The 18,798-nt window shown below is 34.2% G+C and overlaps 1 protein-coding gene across 1 annotated transcript; it reads left to right on the forward strand.

Moving 5' to 3' along the window:
* Positions 1-10,261: 10,261 nt before the first annotated feature.
* On the forward strand, positions 10,262-18,319 carry LOC109013736 (translin-like). The gene is made up of 7 exons (XM_035689851.1): positions 10,262-10,672; positions 11,026-11,122; positions 11,209-11,324; positions 11,907-11,951; positions 17,453-17,478; positions 17,699-17,834; positions 17,991-18,319. Exons 1-7 carry the CDS (start codon positions 10,291-10,293, stop codon positions 18,101-18,103), a joined length of 915 nt encoding a protein of 304 aa, XP_035545744.1. The 5' UTR covers positions 10,262-10,290; the 3' UTR covers positions 18,104-18,319.
* The last annotated feature ends 479 nt before the right edge of the window (positions 18,320-18,798 follow it).

Here is an 18,798-nt window from a genome sequence, read left to right on the forward strand (position 1 = left end):
TAGGGAACCTCGGAGAAGCAAGAGCCTGAGACGGAGGAGGACCACACAAGATGGTACCAAGAAAAGCCCTCGCCACAGCTTGGCCAAGAGAAATGTGCCTCTAGGTGAAATCTAAGCCATAGCAGGAGGCTTCGCCAGAGGTAGCCCCATCACCTTCGGTAGGAAAGCTTATGCCAGAGGGCAAGGTATGGGGAAATCTTTGCAATAGGAAAGTCACTCAAGTGGGTGAGAACTCGAGAGGCTACCACTATCGCTTTTGGCGACAAAGATTGTGAAGAAGCATAATACCTGCACAACAATGCTTTAGTAATAACACTGTTGATCACCAACTACACCACCCAAAGGATTTTGATAGACAATGAGAGTTTGACCAATGTCTTGTTTTGGGGAGCTTTTGTGAGGATGAGAATCGACCAGAGCAGGCTTTTCCCTTGAAAGGTTTCTCGGGGGAACTATACAACCTATCTACACTATCGCATTGCATGTGTATGTTGAGATGGCACCACGTATTGGCTACAATCATGACATATTTTCTAGTGGTTAAAGCCCACTCATCATACAATGCAATCATTGGATGTCCAACCCTGAACAACTTACAAGTTGTCACCTTCACCTATCATCTAAAGATGAAATTTTGAATGGAAACGGGCAATGACGAGCTCCATGGCAAGGGAATGTTACGTACAAGAGCCCAAGAATGGGGGAAAGGATGTATGCACAGCGAAAACACACTGGTTGAGTGGAATCCCTCCTCCCCAGACACTCCAACTCATCAAATAGGGGGTAGAAGCACTGGACAAGCAACGCCCAAAGCAAGGAGAAGCCGACGAGCCTTTAGAGCTGATAGTCCTGGACCCAAACTGGCCGGGAACGACATCACGAATTGGGACTAGAATGACTCCCGAAATCAAGTAGCAGTTGGAATATCTCTTGATCAAACACATGTACGTATTCATCTGGAGTCACGAGAATTTTCTGTAATAATGGACATCGTCTTTGCCTGGACCCTGAGGTCAAGAAAATTCGACAAAAATGAAGGTGTTTCAGCATGGACAAGTATGCTGAAATTGTGGAGGAGATTGAATGCCTCTTGGTCGCGGATTTCATCCGAGAAGCCCATTATCCGGAATGGTTCTATACTGTCGTGTTAGTGAATAAGCCCAATAGTAAATGGAGGATGCGCGTGGGCTTCACTAACCTAAACAGGGCATGCCCAAAATATAACTTTCTCTTACCTCGCATTGATTTAATAGTCGACTTTAAGGTGGGCCACTGAATGCTAAGTTTCATGGACACATACTCTGGCTATAATCGAATGAATTGGAGTGATCAAGAGAATTGCTTTTATCACTAATTTGGGTCTATATTATTACCAAATGATGCCCTTTGGTCTGAAGAATGTTGGAGCGATACTAGAGGCTAGGTTAACTACATGTACAAGGAACAAATCGGGTGGAGTATGGAAGTTTATAGAAATGATTTGTTAGTCAAAAGCGATAAGCTTGACAACCATGTGGAAAATCTTAGAGAGGCCTTTGCCGTCCTTCGACAATACAGGATGAAACTCAATCCAGCCACATGTGTCTTTGGCATAGAATCGGGCAAGTTCCTAAGTTTTATGGTCTTAGAAAGAGGGATCGAGGCTAAGCCAGAGGAGATTGGTGCAATAGTGGACATGAAGCCCCCCCAAACCGGGACTGAACCGCTGGACATCGGTTCTGGCCAAATTCAACCGCCAGCTGACCGTTCCTACGTTGGTTTAGGCCAATTCCGAACTTCGGCAGCCGGTTTGAGTCGATTCCAGCCGGTTTTACGATTTCTTGTACAGCCCTAAAAGATATTGTCTTCTTTGAAAATGCAAGATTTTGAAAAAAGAATTACAAAAGAAAGAATCATTTTATTATTTTAAGATATCACTAATATTTTTCTAGATGTTAGGGTTGTCATTGGTCATGCCAACTATCATTTCCCTTGATATTTCTAAGCTTTTATTCATCCTTTATGAAAAATGAGGCAAGTTGTTCATTGTGGTATTTATAAACAACGGTTTGTGACCAGTTGGGCTAGCTTCTATATTTCCTCTACTAATTCTAAAAACTTTACTATCTATGACTATATATGGCCTTTTGATCTCGACATTTCTTGGAGCAATCTGCACATCCTTCTGGGACATGTTTTGAGAACTCTTCCGAACACCATAATTAGTGTTAATCTTTCAAGGGCAACTTGGCATGCATTAATAGTACTCTTACTTCATTTCGTTATATGACATTAGTTTTACAGGTAAAATAGTATGTGAGTAATTTGTTTAAATGGGTGTTTTCTCACTTATATTAGTGGACTAATTAGACTAGTATAGAAACATTTAAGTGGACTAGTATAGAAACATTTACATATGGTAAGTGGACTAATTAGACTAATGCCTAGACTAAAGGTGATTGCTGATTTTCTAGAGGCTAAGTATATGGTAAGATAGATAACTGTCAATAATATTCTATATATATACATTTGTTGTGTACATGAATGAAAAAAAAGTGTTATAAAGATTTTTTTTTTAAATAAAAAGCTAAAAAAAAACATAAAAAAAATTGAAGTAATAAACATATGCTCTTACAATCGAGTCCATATTACATTTTTACACCGGAATAATGCTACATACAGTCGTGGAGTGTGTAAGCGACGTACAATCGCTTTGAAAAAGATTGAGATCTACTATTCAATTTTTTTTTCATGTGAGTCGTATTTATTCACTTTTTCAAAGTGATTGCACGGCACTTGCATACTAACGACTACAACTATCATTTCTCTTTTACACCGTTTTGCGCATGAGTAGGTCTACATTTTAACTGGTTGATAGAAATCTCGGTCGCCATGTTTTCCTTTTAGATTGTTTTTCACAGATTGTTTTCTGGCTAGATATGGGTTTTTTGGATCGTTCTGTGCATGTGTATGCAAGTTTAATCCATATATGCTTCCTGATGGGTGCCTGTTTAGCTCTTTTTATGTTTTTGGTGGTTGAATATTGTCTTTGCCTGCTGGGAGTTGAAAACAATATAAGCTCAGGAGCTTTCACTTTATGGGTCAGATGTGGGTTTTAGATAGGAGAAAAATATACATTACCCCAGTTGGTGTATACTTTTTCTGTCATTTACATATGGATCCTTTCTGGCATTCTGTCCAATGCCTTCTAATTAGCAATATACAACAATATACAAATAATCTAAGAATATCTCAGTTGTGACACAAGATAACCAAGATTCTTAATTAAATGCAAAGAAGGATCAAGAGGAGTACTAACGTTTTGCATTCGAATCACTCAAACTTCTAAAAAATCTTTTCAATATAATGAGATTGTTTTATGCTAATACCATCCCAAGATCTCATGAACTTAATACCAAGAATTAATTGTGCATCTCTCATGTCTTCCATGTCAAAACTTTTAGATATAAAGTTGTTAACATCAAAAACAATATCTATATTGGTACCAAAGATAAGAAACCAACCTAAAGACATGGCATTATGCATACGCTATAAACTATTTTAGTGTATAAACACTTATCAGACTCATTTATCTTGAAATTATAAGATAAAATTATTTCATCAAACTTTTGGTGACATTGTTTAGAGGCTTACTTTAAACCATAAAGAGATTAAGTTTACAAACTTTTCTTTTCTGTCCTCGAACTACAAAACCCTCTAGTTGATCCTTGTATATCTCTTCTTCTAAATCTCCATTAGGAGATGTAGTCTTTATGTTCGTTTGGTGGACCTCAAGTTTATGGATCGCAGCTAAAGTAATTAGAACACGAATTGTGGTTATTTTAGTAACAAGAGAATACGTATCAAAATAATCGTATTCTCTATGGGTGTAAAACCCTTTGCAACCAACTTAGTTTTAAATTTATCAATAGTACCATCAAGTCTCAATTTATTTTTAAAAATCTATTTACATCTAATGTCTTTACATCTAGGAGGAACACATAAGTTTCAGGTGTCATTAGTCTTAAGAGATTTTATCTTATTATTTACCGTTTCTTTTCAGAACGCATAGTTAATAGAAAACATATCATCCTTGAAAGACAAATGGTCTTCCTCCACAAAATAATTAAAAAAATAATGTCCAAAATCATTTTCTTTTTTCACACGTTTTCTCTTTCAAGTTTATTTTCTAATCCAAATGAACTTTCGAAATTAGATAAAATGGTCGGTTGAATATTGGTGGAAGGAAAACTTAGGGCTTGTTTGGATTCGCAAGTCATCTCAGCTCATTTCAACTCATCTTAACTCATCTCACTACTATTCATTACTATTCAGCAACTTTAACTCACAAATCTCACTACTATTCACAACTCATCTCATTACTATTCACAATCCATCTCAACTCATCTCAGCTCATCTCAAGTCATCTCAAGTCATCTTCGAATCCAAACATCTCCTTAATTGTGTTGGGATCAATACTTTGGACTTTTAATTTGATAATAAAAAAACTTATATGCATAACTGTGTCTAGCATTCCCAATAAATATTGCATCTACTGTGTTGGGACCTAATTTCATTTTCTTAATCTTTAGAACATTAACCTTTACTAGATAACTCCAAACTCTGAAGAAATTAATATTGAGTATTCTACCATTCCAAAATTTATGTGATATCTTTTCACAACCCTTAAATGGTACTTTATTCAAGATAAAACAACATGTAAGTATTGCTTCCCACATCATTGCTCAGATAGGTCAGAATTAGAGAGCATGCATTTGACCATATCTTCTAAGGTTCTATTTTTCTTTCAGCAACACTATTGGATTGAGTTGAATATGGAGTAGTTACCTCATGTATAATACCATTATTTTTATAATATTGAACCAATTGATTAGAAGAGTATTCACCTCCTCTATCAAACCTGATAATCTTAATATTTCTCTCACATTGGTTTTTAACTTCACTTTTATAGACGACAAATTTATTAAAATATTCATATTTTATTTTCATCATGTAAACATAACAAACTTTTTAACATATCATCTATAAAAATAATGAAGTATTTATTACGACATTTAGAAGATACACCATTTAAATAGCAACCAATACTATGAATTAATTCAAGTAGTGATGAATTTCTTACAATAGATTTAAATGGTTTTTTCGACTGTTTCAATTGAACACATATTAAACATTTTTCATCCAAATCAACAGGAACTTTAGAAATAATATCTAAATCCATCATTATTTTAACATTATGATAATTAACATGGTCTAATCTAGCATGTTATATTGAATAGGAACATATAGAAAATGTAAATTTATTATTAGAATCATATTTGTCTACTACATTGTTTTGAATATTTATTACAAATCATCACGCACATAATCTTTCCCAAAAAATGACATATATTTAGTTATAATAAATTTATTGGATTGAAATAACAATGTGTAGCTTGCCGCACTAGGTAAAGATTCAATAACTAGGTTCCTCCTTACTTTTGGCGTGTAAAACGCTTCTTCTAATGGAAGAGTGTTTCTAGACATTATTTTGAGTTCAAATTTTCATATTCCAAATACTTGTAGAGGTATAGTTATCCATCTTCACTTTTCATGCCGCTTGTATTCTGATATATTAAAAAAATATTGTAATTAGAAGTGACATGTATGTTGACTCCTGTGTCTATTGTCCAATCAGTGGCACTATAAACTAGATAAATTTGAAAAACTATGGTTACATACCATTCATCCATACCAATGGAGTCAGTCCCGGAGAGTAATATATGAGCATGTGGGTTAGACAATTTTGGTTGTTCATTGCGTTGATCTTTCCTCTTCTTATAGCGACAATCTTTGACCAAATGACCCAGTTTGTTATAGTTAAAACAAATGGGTCCCTTATCATCCTTGTTGATATGAGACTTTGGCTTCAATTTGTGTCCATAACTAATTTTACCCTTATTGAATTTGAACTTCTAGTGTAATGGGTTTCTATATGTTCTATGACCTTCAACAATTTTTGGTTTAGACTGAAAATTATAAACTAATGGTGAGATATGATAATTTTCTAAGTGTTGTTCTTGGATCCTAATTGTGGAGATCTAGGTTTCCATGTTAATATATTTAGTATTATTTTTAAGAGATAGGATAAAATTCGTCTATAAATGAGGCAACTTGTCTATTGTATAAGTAAATTGAAGACGCTCAGTAATACTCATTCCCCATTAGCCCAATTTATAGTAAATGATAGTTAACTCATGGGTTTGCTCTACAATGGATTTGGAACCATCCATCTTAAAGCCAAGATATTGTCTTGTGGTGTATTTATCCATTTTCGCATATTGTACACCATATTTCTTATCAAGAGCATTTCAACTTTCTTCAGTAGATTTAATGTGTAGGTAAATATAAAAAAGTGTATCATTTAAATAATTTAAAATCTCATATCTACACAAATTATCTTCTTTGGGTTTGCAATTTAACAGTACATGCGAGCTCATGTAAATCATCAGAATGAGGATAATTTCTAATAAAAAATATAATCTAAGCATTGAAATAAAGATTTGTATCTTTATTTTCATCTTTTATTGCCAATGCTTAAATTTCTCATGTGCAATAGTCATTGTAACAGTCAAATAATGAACAATATTCCTCTAGTTTAACAAAGAGAGTTTTTACGCTAAGATTGTTGGAAAAATTTTAGATAATAATATATATATATATATATGTAAAAATGCTTTGTAAACTAAAGAATATATAAAAATAACAATAAAAAATTAGAAAGAGAGAACTCAATTTTGAGGCACGTTGTAATAAACGCTTTCCTTAGAGTATATTATGTCGTCTCCAAATCTAAACATGCACTAAGCTTCTTGACAGTCTGCTCCTAAGATACAACAACGTCAGTTCCCGTTAATCTCATTTTTTATAGCATACAAGAGGAGATCCTCGAACTCGATATAAAATAGCCAAAACGTAAAGAAATAAAGACAAAAAGAATGTAGAAGTATTTTTTTAATTTTTGTAGAGAATTTTAAATAATTAAATTTGTAAGTAGGGTTCCCTATTTATAGAGAATGAAAATGTATTTGTGAAAAGTTACAATTAAAATGAAATGACATTTGCGAAAAGTCACACTTATATAACTAAAAGGGTATTTGTGAAATGTCACAACTTATATAAATGAAATAATACTTGTAAAAAGTCACAACTTTTCAATTCATAAAAAATATATTGAAAATATTTTTATTTCACCAAAGGGTACAACCCTTTGTTTGGTTACGAAGTGGTTAAGGTTCATATCCTCAAGAGGCATACATTGGTTCAAGTCATCGTAACATATTTTTATTTAAATTTTGACAATCGAATTTACGCATTGAACAATGACAATGATTAATATATTTGGATATTGAGATAAGTTGAGTTGAATTGAGTTGTAAATATAAGTATTTTATCAGTCTCATTGAGATGGATTTAACTTTTTAGATTGATGGTACAAATCCAAATTAATATGGGGTATCAGTTATTTTCTCCCAAATAACTGATACCTCATATTAGTTGAAAAGAGTTAAATTTTTAAATTAAAATATATAAAATAGATTGAAAGGAGTTTAATTTTTTTTTATGAAAAATTGAAAAAGTAGTAAGTCTCATCAATGATTGGTTTGATATGAGTTTGAGTTGGGTTTATCTTCCAAACACAACCTAAAAAATGGGGCAAACATGAGGAGGTGACACTATGCAAAAACTAGGGGTGCAAAAATAAACTGGAAAACTGGAAAATCGGTCCCTCAAACCCGTGGAACCGGTCCCCACTGGTCAGGACCCGTTCCCTTAGTTTCAAAACCGGTCGGTACTTGTTCTACACTTTTTAGGAGTGGACCGATACATTATATATTTTAAATTAATTTTTTAATATTAGATATAATATTTTTTACATTATATATATATTTTATATATAATATATATAATAATATAAATTATAATTATATATAAGATAATGTTATTATAATTTATAACATAAAATTTTAATCTTAAACATGAACATTTATTTGATCATATACTTTAAATATAAAATATATATTAATAACTTTTTATGGACTAATAAATTCTTAATATATTCATTTTGATAAGTACATTAGTAAATTAGTAATACTAATATACATCAATATACATTAATATATGATATATATTAGTTATAATTTACATTTTATTGCCTAATACTAATAGTCTAATACTATATTACTATTAGTAATATACTTTAAGTTTATAGATAAATTACTATATAAATCACTATAATATTAGTTATACTAAATAATTATATATGAAATAATGATATAGTAATACAAATACCATTACCATCAATGATATAATATACTATTAGTATTTTTTTATTGCAGATTTTTCTTTTCAGTTTTTTATAGCATTTATAACAGTTTTTTTTTTTCATTTTCTATAAAAGCAGACTTTTTCTATTTCATTTATTATAAAGCAAAGCAGATTTTTTTATAACATTTACATATTAGATTTTTCTATAAAGCAGATTTTTATAAATAGTTTTTTTATAGCAGATTTTTAATAGAACATTTTTTTTTTTTTAAGAAACAGTTTTTAAAAACAAACTTATTATGACAAATTACTTCTTTATTAAAATTGGAAAATCAGAGGAAAACCGGTAAAATCGAAAGTACTAATTTAGAAAGGTAACAGATACATAATCGATTTTTAAAAATGTAAAACTGATGTTATCAGTTCGATCTAAAATTTTATCTAAAATCAAATCAAATCGGACTGAATCACCCCTAACAAAAACCAAGTAGTAGTTAGGCGACCACCCTTGGATATAGTAAGGGTGGTCCCCCCAATTTTTCATATTGTTTTATAAAATAATTCATTTTATTTTTTATTTAAATGATTTTCGGGCTTTTATTAGATATTATGTTTTTAAGATTATTTTTATATTTTAAGGCTTTTGTATTTTATTTCTATTTTCTGTTTTAAGCTTATTCTTTATTTTCTATTTTTGTTGTATTTCAATTTTTTGTTTTTGGCCTTTTTAATCATTTTACATTTTAAATGATTCTTTTATGCTCTTATATATATTTGTTTTATTTTGTTTTTATGTTTTACACACTTATCACGCATTTGGCCTGTCAAATAACATCAAACTGCCATTAGTGCTGTTATAACAGTTATAACAGTTTATTAATAAAAAGGGTGCTGCTGAGTGCTGACCCACTGAGGCTCGGAAGGGTCATTCTTTAAACATTTTTTTAATTTTTTAAACATTTTTTTTATAAATTCATGAAAAAATATTTCATTCATAATTTTTGTAGATAATATTTTTCAGTAAAAATATCATTATTCTTCTAATAATATTTTATTTTTAAATTTATCACCTAATGCTATATCATAAAATAACAAAAATTAAAATGATAATAACATTATTCTTACACCGCTCAACCTGATCAGAATTCTTATTTTATTTTTTTTAATTTTTTTATTCATATTTTTTTTATTTTAAAATATTTTTAAAAAATATTAAAAAAATTATCAATATATTAATAATTATTTTTTTAATTATTAAGTACAAAAATTAAAATATATAAGGTAAGAAAATGAAGAGGTAAATAAAACGGAGAAAATATCATTTTTTAATTACATTTAAATGTTAAGTTGAATTGAGTTGAGTTGAGATAATAAAATATAAATTTTTAATATTATTATTATTTTAAAATTTATTAAATTATTTATTATATTTTTTATTAAAATTTTAAAAAATTATAATAATAAAATAGATTTACTTATCAAACGAAACCTCTTAACCAGTTAAAAGACATAGAATACAATTTGACTTTAGAAAAATTACTTACATCAGCCTATTATTGATGTAAGCCTCGACACACTCAGGAGACGTTTGGATTTGTAAGTCATCTCAGCTCATCTCAACTCATCTCACTACTATTCAGTAACTTTAACTCACAAATCTCACTACTATTCATAATTCATCTCATTATTATTTATAATCTATTTCAATTCATCTCAAATCATCTTAAATTATCTTCGAATCTAAACGTCCTCTCAATATTGTTGAGTTTAAAAAAAAATAAAAAATAATTACAGTACGCAGAAAGTGCGGTTAATGCGTAACTGTGCTCTTGACTTTATTAGAGCACAGTATATGTATTACTATTTGTAAAGCACAGCCAGTAAACACAGTACCGTTTACCGGAGATGAACCCCGCCATGTAAAGTATAAACTTGGAATTTGTAAAGCACAGCCAAAATGCAACGTAACAGGATTAGAAAAATATGAGACCGGCTTTTAAAAACTCTTATTTCAACCTCTCTCGATCCTTAAACCCTAATTCTAAGATACCCATCTTCTTCCCTCTCCACGCATTCCTCACCCTCTCTACCTTTCAATCACCGACGTTTCGATTCGCAAGCGGTTCGTTTCGTACTCTTTCTCCCTCTCTCTCTCTCTGCTCCTCTTCGATGGCGGGTGGCGGTGAAGCCCAAGCTCCCACTTCGTCCCTTTCGCTGGAGAAGCAGTTCGAGGACTTCCGAGTTCAGCTCCAAGAGTCCGGAAGCTTGCGCGAGCGTATTCGAGCTATGGCGATGGAGATCGAGTCCACCACCAGGCTCATGTATGCCAGTCTCCTTCTAGTCCACCAGTCTCGCCCAACTCCTGGTACTATAACCACAGCCCCAGTCTCATATACTGCTTGTATTCGTATTTTTTTGTTGTATCTTGTCGATTTTCCCTATTTTTGTTTTCGTGTAATATTTGGAATCACGAAACCTGGGTTCTTTCCACCACCTACAAAAACCTTGTTAGGTTATGGTGGGCTTTGAAGGTCAAATACAAGTAAGATGGGTTCTATCTGTTTGTTTAGTGAGAAAAATTGAGGAGAAAATGACTCTGGTTACTGGAACAAGACGAGCGTCCAATTTTTATTTTTAAAAAAAGTTTAATGTTGTTAGTCTCAGGAGATCAATCACGGACTATTAAAAAAATTTGATTCTTTTTGTGTTTGCAAAAAGAGCTTTTAGAGAAGGCCAAAGCGCAGATTGGTGTACTGAAGGAGCTTTACAATCGACTTTCTGAGGTTCTTCGTGAATGCGATGGGCAGTACTACAGGTGAGTGAGACATTTTAGAAGCCCATTCAATTCTGGTTTTACTTTGTTCTGTATGATTGGCAACTGCCTTTATTGTTGTCTTAAAGGTATCATGGCGATTGGAGGAGTGAGACACAGACCGTAGTTTCGTTGCTTGCTTTCATGCATTGGTTGGAAACAGGAAGTCTTCTTATGCACTCTGAAGCCGAGGAAAAACTTGGGTGTATATTTTTTACTCTATTTTTGCTTCTCTGATAATACTACTTTGGTTTGATACTACTCTGTGAGGAAATGACTCATTGTTACTTGAGCTATGCACATGACATTTCATATCTTTCCAAGTTATAGAAACAGCTGAAACTGCTAGGACCATATTCCCATATGATTTGATCCTAGGACCTCTCACATCAGCGCAATGCTACACTGCCCACACTGCATTTCGCCATAACCTATAGCTAACTCCCCCATCTTTGAGTTTATGGCCAGAAGGAACTTATGACTTGGTTTCATGTTTGTTATATGTTTCTTTTTCTAATATTTTGTCTTCATTTCTTTTTATGAGTAAATGATAGTAGTCTCTAGATGTTACTTCTCTTTTTATATAGGGATGAGAAAGAAGTGGCAAAAACTTGCTCATTTGATCTTTTCTTACTCCCTTTGCATTCTTGAATCTTTGTCACCAATTTATTCTTGCCTATAATGTTTTGCCTCGTGTCTGGTCATATAAGTCTGAATTGCCAGAGTAATTTCTGATCACTTATGCAGTAAAATCTATGCTAATATTATTCATTTTTCAAATACGCAGTGAACAATTCTGGGTTTGGCCTGGATATTGAAGATTATCTTGTTGGTATGTTTTCTAGCAGTGTCAGATATATATTTTTGTCAACTATTTTTAAAAAATAATTTGTCATATCAATTTAAATATTTATCATCCACATCAGCCATAGATAGGGTCTTTATGTTTCTTCCTCTATCTATGGGCCAAACACTATGAATGCGCAGACATATGATTATATTGTAGATGCATATCGAAGTCCCTCCTTGTGGATGGTTTCTCAATGCAGATGCATATAAAGAAAGATGATTATCAATATCATGATACATATGCTGTGATGAACCCTTCTACTACACTACAGATTGATTGCTTCGAGGTAGTCACCCTCCAAGAACAATATCAAGAATTAGAGAGAGAGAGTTAGAGAGAGAGAGAAAGAGAGAGTTAGAGAGAGAGAGAAGTGCATTGAATTCCAGAGTTGGCCTCCATTCCAACTCGCGGATGCTTTTATACTATGTAATCAAGATGTAAACCAAAATGGCTGCGTAGCACAATTCATATTACAATTCAAGCTTATTTCCTCAAAACGACGACACTCTACCTCTTAACCAAATGATGCCATTCTACTTATACACAACTCTCCCACATAAAACTACACTAATAAAACGACAACATATCACATTTCACTAACTAACTAAACTGCCATCCATGATCTCGACTTTATAAGCTCTGCAACCCTTCTTCACACAACCTCCACTTCTGTCATCAACCTCCACCACATAGCACTGCAGCGCCCAAACACACTTCTTTCAGCCCAAAATATACCCTCCCCCTTTAGAGAACCTTGCTCACTAGGTGAAGAAACCTGTCATGAAGCTGCCAATAAGACTTTCAAGTAGCATCTTCCACTCTAGCTCCTTTCCACTGAGTCAAGACCTCCACTACAGCTCTATTATTAAGCTTTCTACTTCTGCGTTGTAAAATACAATCAGGTTTTGGTACTAATTTCCCTTGTAAATTGACTGGTGGCAATGTTGATAAAGGAGAAATATGTTGGCCCACTTTCTTCTTCAAACAAGAGACATGAAAGACTGGATGGAGGGAAGAATGTTGAGGCAATTCAAGCTTGCAAGCCACCACTCAGCTAAGGTTAACCAGTCAAACCATAACCTTGGCTTGTCTCCTGTAAAAATTCTCAGAAAATGCTCCAAACATTTGTTAATTGCCTCAGTTTAACCATCACTCTAAGGATGGTATGTAGATGAATAAGAGAGTTACTCCTTGTAGCCTAAATAACTCTTTTCAAAATGAACTAGTGAAAGTGGCCCCTCGATCAGAAACTATATTCTGAGGCATACCATGCAACTTAAAGACGTTATCAAAAAATACTAATGCCACTTTTGCTACTGTGAAGGGGTGTTTTAAGGGCATAAAGTGTGAATACTTAGACAGTCTATCCACAACAACCATAGCAACAAAATACACTTTTGAAACTGGCAGGCCTTCCACAAAGTCCATGGACAAATCTGTCCAGGTATTTTGGGGGCACAGATAATGGATGTAATAAACCAGCAGGATGTATGTTCTCTACCTTATTCCTCTAACATACTTCACATTCCTTATTAATGTAATTCTTCACTTCACGCTTCAAGCTAGACCAATAAAATTCATGTCTAGTCCTTTGTAGTGACCTGTGAAAGCCAGAATGTCCATCATATGGACTAGCATGTATGAAATTCAACACTTTAAGCTTCAACTCTTGATAGTTTGGTATATAAATCCTCCCTTTCTTAAACAACAATCCATGCTTAAGAGAAATGGAAGAGGTGGAAGAAGAGCCTTCCTTGAACAGTGACAATTGTTGCTGAGCCAACATATCTGCTACATAAGCTTGCTTCAATTCTTCTAGCCAAACTAGGGTGAGATATGAAATAGCAGACAATGAAGCAGTCTTCTAGAGCGTCCCTTTGAGACAAGGCATTTGCTACCTTGTTCTCAATCCCCTTTTTATATTCAGTGGAAAATACATGGCCCAACAACTTTGAAATCCATTTTTGTTATGCTGTTGTACCCACATTTTGCTCCAAAAAGTACTTTAGACTAAGGTGGTTAGTTCTAATGACAAATGCAGACCCTAGCAAATAAGACCTCCACTTTTTTATAGCCAACACCAAAGCCAATAATTCTTTCTCGTAGGTAGAAAGCAGCAAATTCTTACCCTTGAGAGCCTAGCTAAGAAAAGCCAATTTTTTTTTGACTTTGCATCAATACAACTCCTATCCCCACTCCACAAGCATCTCATTCAATCACAAACTTTTGAGTAAAATTTGGCAAGGCCAGAACTGGAGGACTAATAACAGCCTTCTTCAACTGCTCAGATGCCATAGTGGCTGCCTTTGACCATTGAAAAGCATCATTTAGTAAAACAGTAAGTGGAGCAGCTATTTGGCCATAGGCACAAATGAACTTTCTATAATATCCTGTCAATCCCAAAAAACCCCTCAAATCCTTAAGAGTTTTTGGAATTGGCCAGTTTACCATAGAATTTAACTTCCTTGGGTCAGCCGCCACACCTTCTTTAGAAATCAAATGACCCAAATGCTCTATCTCTTGGCATGCAAAGTGCACTTGGACTTTCTGGCAAACAACTGATTCTACTGTAAGATCTCCAAAATAGTGGCCAAATGTAACAAATGAGACATGAGATCCTAGCTGTAAACCAGAATATCATCACAGAACACAATTACAAATTGCCTCAAGAATGGTTTAAAAACATCATTCATGAGAGCTTGAAATGTTGAGGGAGCATTAGTGAGTCCAAATGGCATAACAAGGAACTCATAATGTCCCTCTGTGTTCTAAATGTTGTTTTGTGCACATCCTCAGCCCTCATTGTAATTTGATGATATCCAAATCTCAAATCTAATTTAGAAAAGATAGTAGAGCTAAATAGCTTATCTAGCAGCTCATCAACCACTAGTATAGGATACTTATCTTTAATTGTGGCTTCATTAAGTACCCGATAGTCCATACACATTCTTCAAGTATCATCTGACTTCCTTAGTAGCAGAACAGGAGAAGAGAATGGTGACTGACTTGGCCTTATGACACCAAACTTCAACAATTCAGCAACAATCTTTGTCTACTGGTGATAAGGATATCTATATGGTCTTAAACTCACAGGGAGTGCCTCATTCTTCAACACAATCTAATGGTCTCGAGACCTATGAGGAGGAAGGCCTTTAGGCTCATAAAAAACGCCAAAAGACTTCTGCAGCAATTCAGTGATTTCACCAAAAGGAGTAGGCTGATCTTGAGTGTTCTCCACTGTCATCAACTGTAACCATAACCCTTTAGATCCCACCTTAGAAATGGTAGAGATTTCCTTATCATCAATCAACTCAATGGTAGAAGATGTGATACCCTAAAGACATACAACTTTGCCTTCATAACAAAACTCCATCTGAAGTTCAGCAAAATTCCACAATACAGATCCCAGTGACAAGAGCCATTGAATTCCCATCACAACATCACATCCACCCAATGTAAGTGTAAAAAAATCAGCAACAAACTTCGTGCCTTGCATTTGTACTGCTGTTGAAGTAGCTCTACCCATACTGTTCAAAACTTCCCCATCAGCAACCCTCACTTGAATGGGCTGATCTTTCTGCACAACCAAACCACATCTAGTAACAACTGAAGTATCCACAAAATTGTGAGTACTACCAGTATCAATTAATCACCACCATTTTTTTTTTTTATTAATTTGGCCAACAACCCTTATTTTCTTAGGACTTGGAGTGCCAACAATAGCCTGCAAACATATAGAAGCAACATCCCCATACTCTTCAGATTCTCTATTTAATTCAACCTTATCTTGATCCTACCCCCCCTCCCGTTGGCTTAACACACTTGTGGCCTTGATGCCCCTTGTCATCACAGAAGTAACACATGCCCTTTTTTCTTCTTTCCTGCATTTGAGCCTCAGACAACTTCTGACAAGGTAACTTAGCAGTAGGCAATGTTTTGGGCGTACCCAATAGATCCTCCTGAAGACTGACTGCTAAAATCCGTAGAATTACCCCTTCAGGACCTCCTAGTAGTCAAAACATACTCTTTTTGGATCTTTGCCAAACCAAAGGCATAATTTAAAGTAGTGGGATTCATCATCCTCACTGGCAACCTTACTTTATCTTTCAGGCCACTCAAAAAGCAACTCAATTTATTTCTCTCAGAGATGCCTTTGATTCTACTAGAAAGTAATTCAAATTTTGCTTTATAGGAAGTAACAGAACTAACTTGCTTTAAACGTGTCAATGCCTCCATTGGATCATCGTATGCTAATGAACCAAAATGTACTTGAACAGCCTGTGTAAACTCCTCCCAAGAATGAAAGGTACCAGCTTCACTTGCATCCTAGAACCAAATTAAAGCTTCCTCATCCATATGAAATGATGCCACGAATATCCTCTGGCCAGGAGGCACCTAATGATACAAGAAATACTGATTAGCTCTGTAAATCCATGCCAAAGGATTCTTTCCCACAAATCTTGGAAAGTCTAGTGTAATTCCCTTAGCAAATGATCTGTCACCCATATCACGACCATGTCCTTCACCGACCCCTTCATAAAAATCACCATTTCTACCAACTTGCTGACTTTCTTGATGATTTCTCACATTCTGTTCATTACCCTCAGACCCATTACAAGAAATTCATGAAATATGTTGCAAGAGTTCCGAGAACCTCTTATCTTGATATTCCCTTTCCAGTTTAGCAGCTTCTTGTTGCTGAAGCAGAATTGTAATGGTTTCTTTAATCTGCTTCTGCTGCGTTTCTTGTTGCTGCCTAATGTGATTCACTGAAGCAACAATTTGTGCATAAGACGAGTACCTTCTGCCATTGCTACTGACTACTGATACCATGAACCCTTCTGCTACACTACAGATTGACTGCTTCCAGGTAGTCACCCTCCAAGAACAAGGTCAAGAATTAGAGAGAGAGAAAGAGAGTTAGAGAGAGAGAAGTGCACTGAATTCCAGAGTTGGCCTCCATTCCAACTCGTGGATGCTTTTATACCATGTAATCAAGATGTAAACCAAAACGGCTGCGTATCACAATTCATATTACAATTCAAGCTTATTTCCTCAAAACGACGACACGCTACCTCTTAACCAAACAACGCCGTTCTACTTATACACAACTCTCCCACATAAAACTACACTAATAAAACAATAGCGTATCACATTTCACTAACTAACTAAACTGCCATCCATGATCTCGACTTCACAAGCTCTGCAACTCTTCTTCACACAACCTCCACTTCTGTCATCAACCTCCACCACATAGCATTGCTGCCCAGGCACCCTTCTTTCAGCCCATAACACATGCACTTAGTGGTTATTGGATCCTCATGCTTATATAACCACTTATCAAGAATCCAATGTTTTACTCTTTATTGTAGTCTTGTAGATACTAAATTAGCCTGTATTGTTGATGGTTCTTTTTTCTATTTTTTTAATGCAGGTTCTTTTGTTTTTTATACACTGATGTTTGAACTTTTTTAATTGTACAGGTGTCTGTTTCATGTCCAATGAATTGGTAAGAACTGTTCTCCAAAACCACTAGCATGGCATCTTGGTTATACAAGCTTAAAATAATTTTTGCACGTTTGTCATCTCGATGCTAGTCTCAGACCATTATTTTGAAATTATAATGTGCTAAAGGTGAGCAAAGACATTGGGTTATATTGCTCAGTTTTTCATTAACATCTTATAGAAGTAATCAAGGTAAGAGCTCCTTATGGATTGTGCCGTTGCAGCCAAGGTACGTGGTGAACCAAGTGACGGCTGGAGACTATGATTGCCCAAGAAAGGTGCTGAAGTTCTTAACAGATCTTCATGCAGCCTTTCGTATGCTTAATCTTCGAAATGATTTTTTGCGCAAGAAGTTTGATGGTAGGCCATCTAATTAGAACTCTATTCCCAAATACTCCTTAATTAATGCAACATCTTCATGTCTGGTATTTTTTTTTCTTTTTTTATAATTCTTAATGTTGTATGATATTTGTGGTCCTTTTGTGTGAATATTCTCTAACCTTTCACCTGCGGCAGGTATGAAGTATGACCTAAAAAGAGTTGAAGAAGTATACTATGATGTTAAGATTCGAGGTCTGACGGCCAATGGTGATCCAATTGAAGAACAAGGCAATCATGGGGAATCTTAGAGTACAGTAGTTGGCAGGTTTGTGTTGCGAACCCCAAGTTGTCTGTCAAAATCAGGGACTACTGACGAGGGTTTTGACCTTTGTATTTACCACAAGCATTAGGTTTTTTAAGTTTTTCAAGGACTGTAATGCCTATAAAACGGAAGAAAAAAAATTACAAGCATTTTTTTCCCATCAACATAGAAGGCTGTATAATTCAGCAACTACTGGGGGCAACCATGGGACTCATATACTCTTTTAAAACCAACTCAAATATCTCAACTCAAAATTTCTCATCTCATCTCACCTCCTATACGAGTAGGCAGGTTTTGGAGGTGTGATGAGACAAAATTCTTATCTCATTTCGTTATTACATATTTTTTAAATTTCTATATAAAATATAATAAATAATTTAATTTTTTCAAATTTTAATTTAATTTTTTCAAATCTCAACACAATAATAATATTAAAACATAATATTTTAAACTTTTAAACAAAATATAAAATTCTCATCTCACTCTCCAAATCTGTCTTATCTATTTATTTGTAAAGGTTTACACAAATCAAATACAACTGATGAAATAAAAAAAACATTCTTCTTCTCAGTCTCAAAGGAGGCTATGGTGGTGGTGCTGGGAGCTATTGAGAAAACGGCTCACAGATGTCAAGCCACCAACAACTCTGATACTGAGATTCAAAAATCAGGCACCAACAAT

The sequence above is a fragment of the Juglans regia genome, chromosome 4 (genome assembly GCF_001411555.2).
Source record: "Juglans regia cultivar Chandler chromosome 4, Walnut 2.0, whole genome shotgun sequence".
Taxonomy (NCBI): domain Eukaryota; kingdom Viridiplantae; phylum Streptophyta; class Magnoliopsida; order Fagales; family Juglandaceae; genus Juglans; species Juglans regia.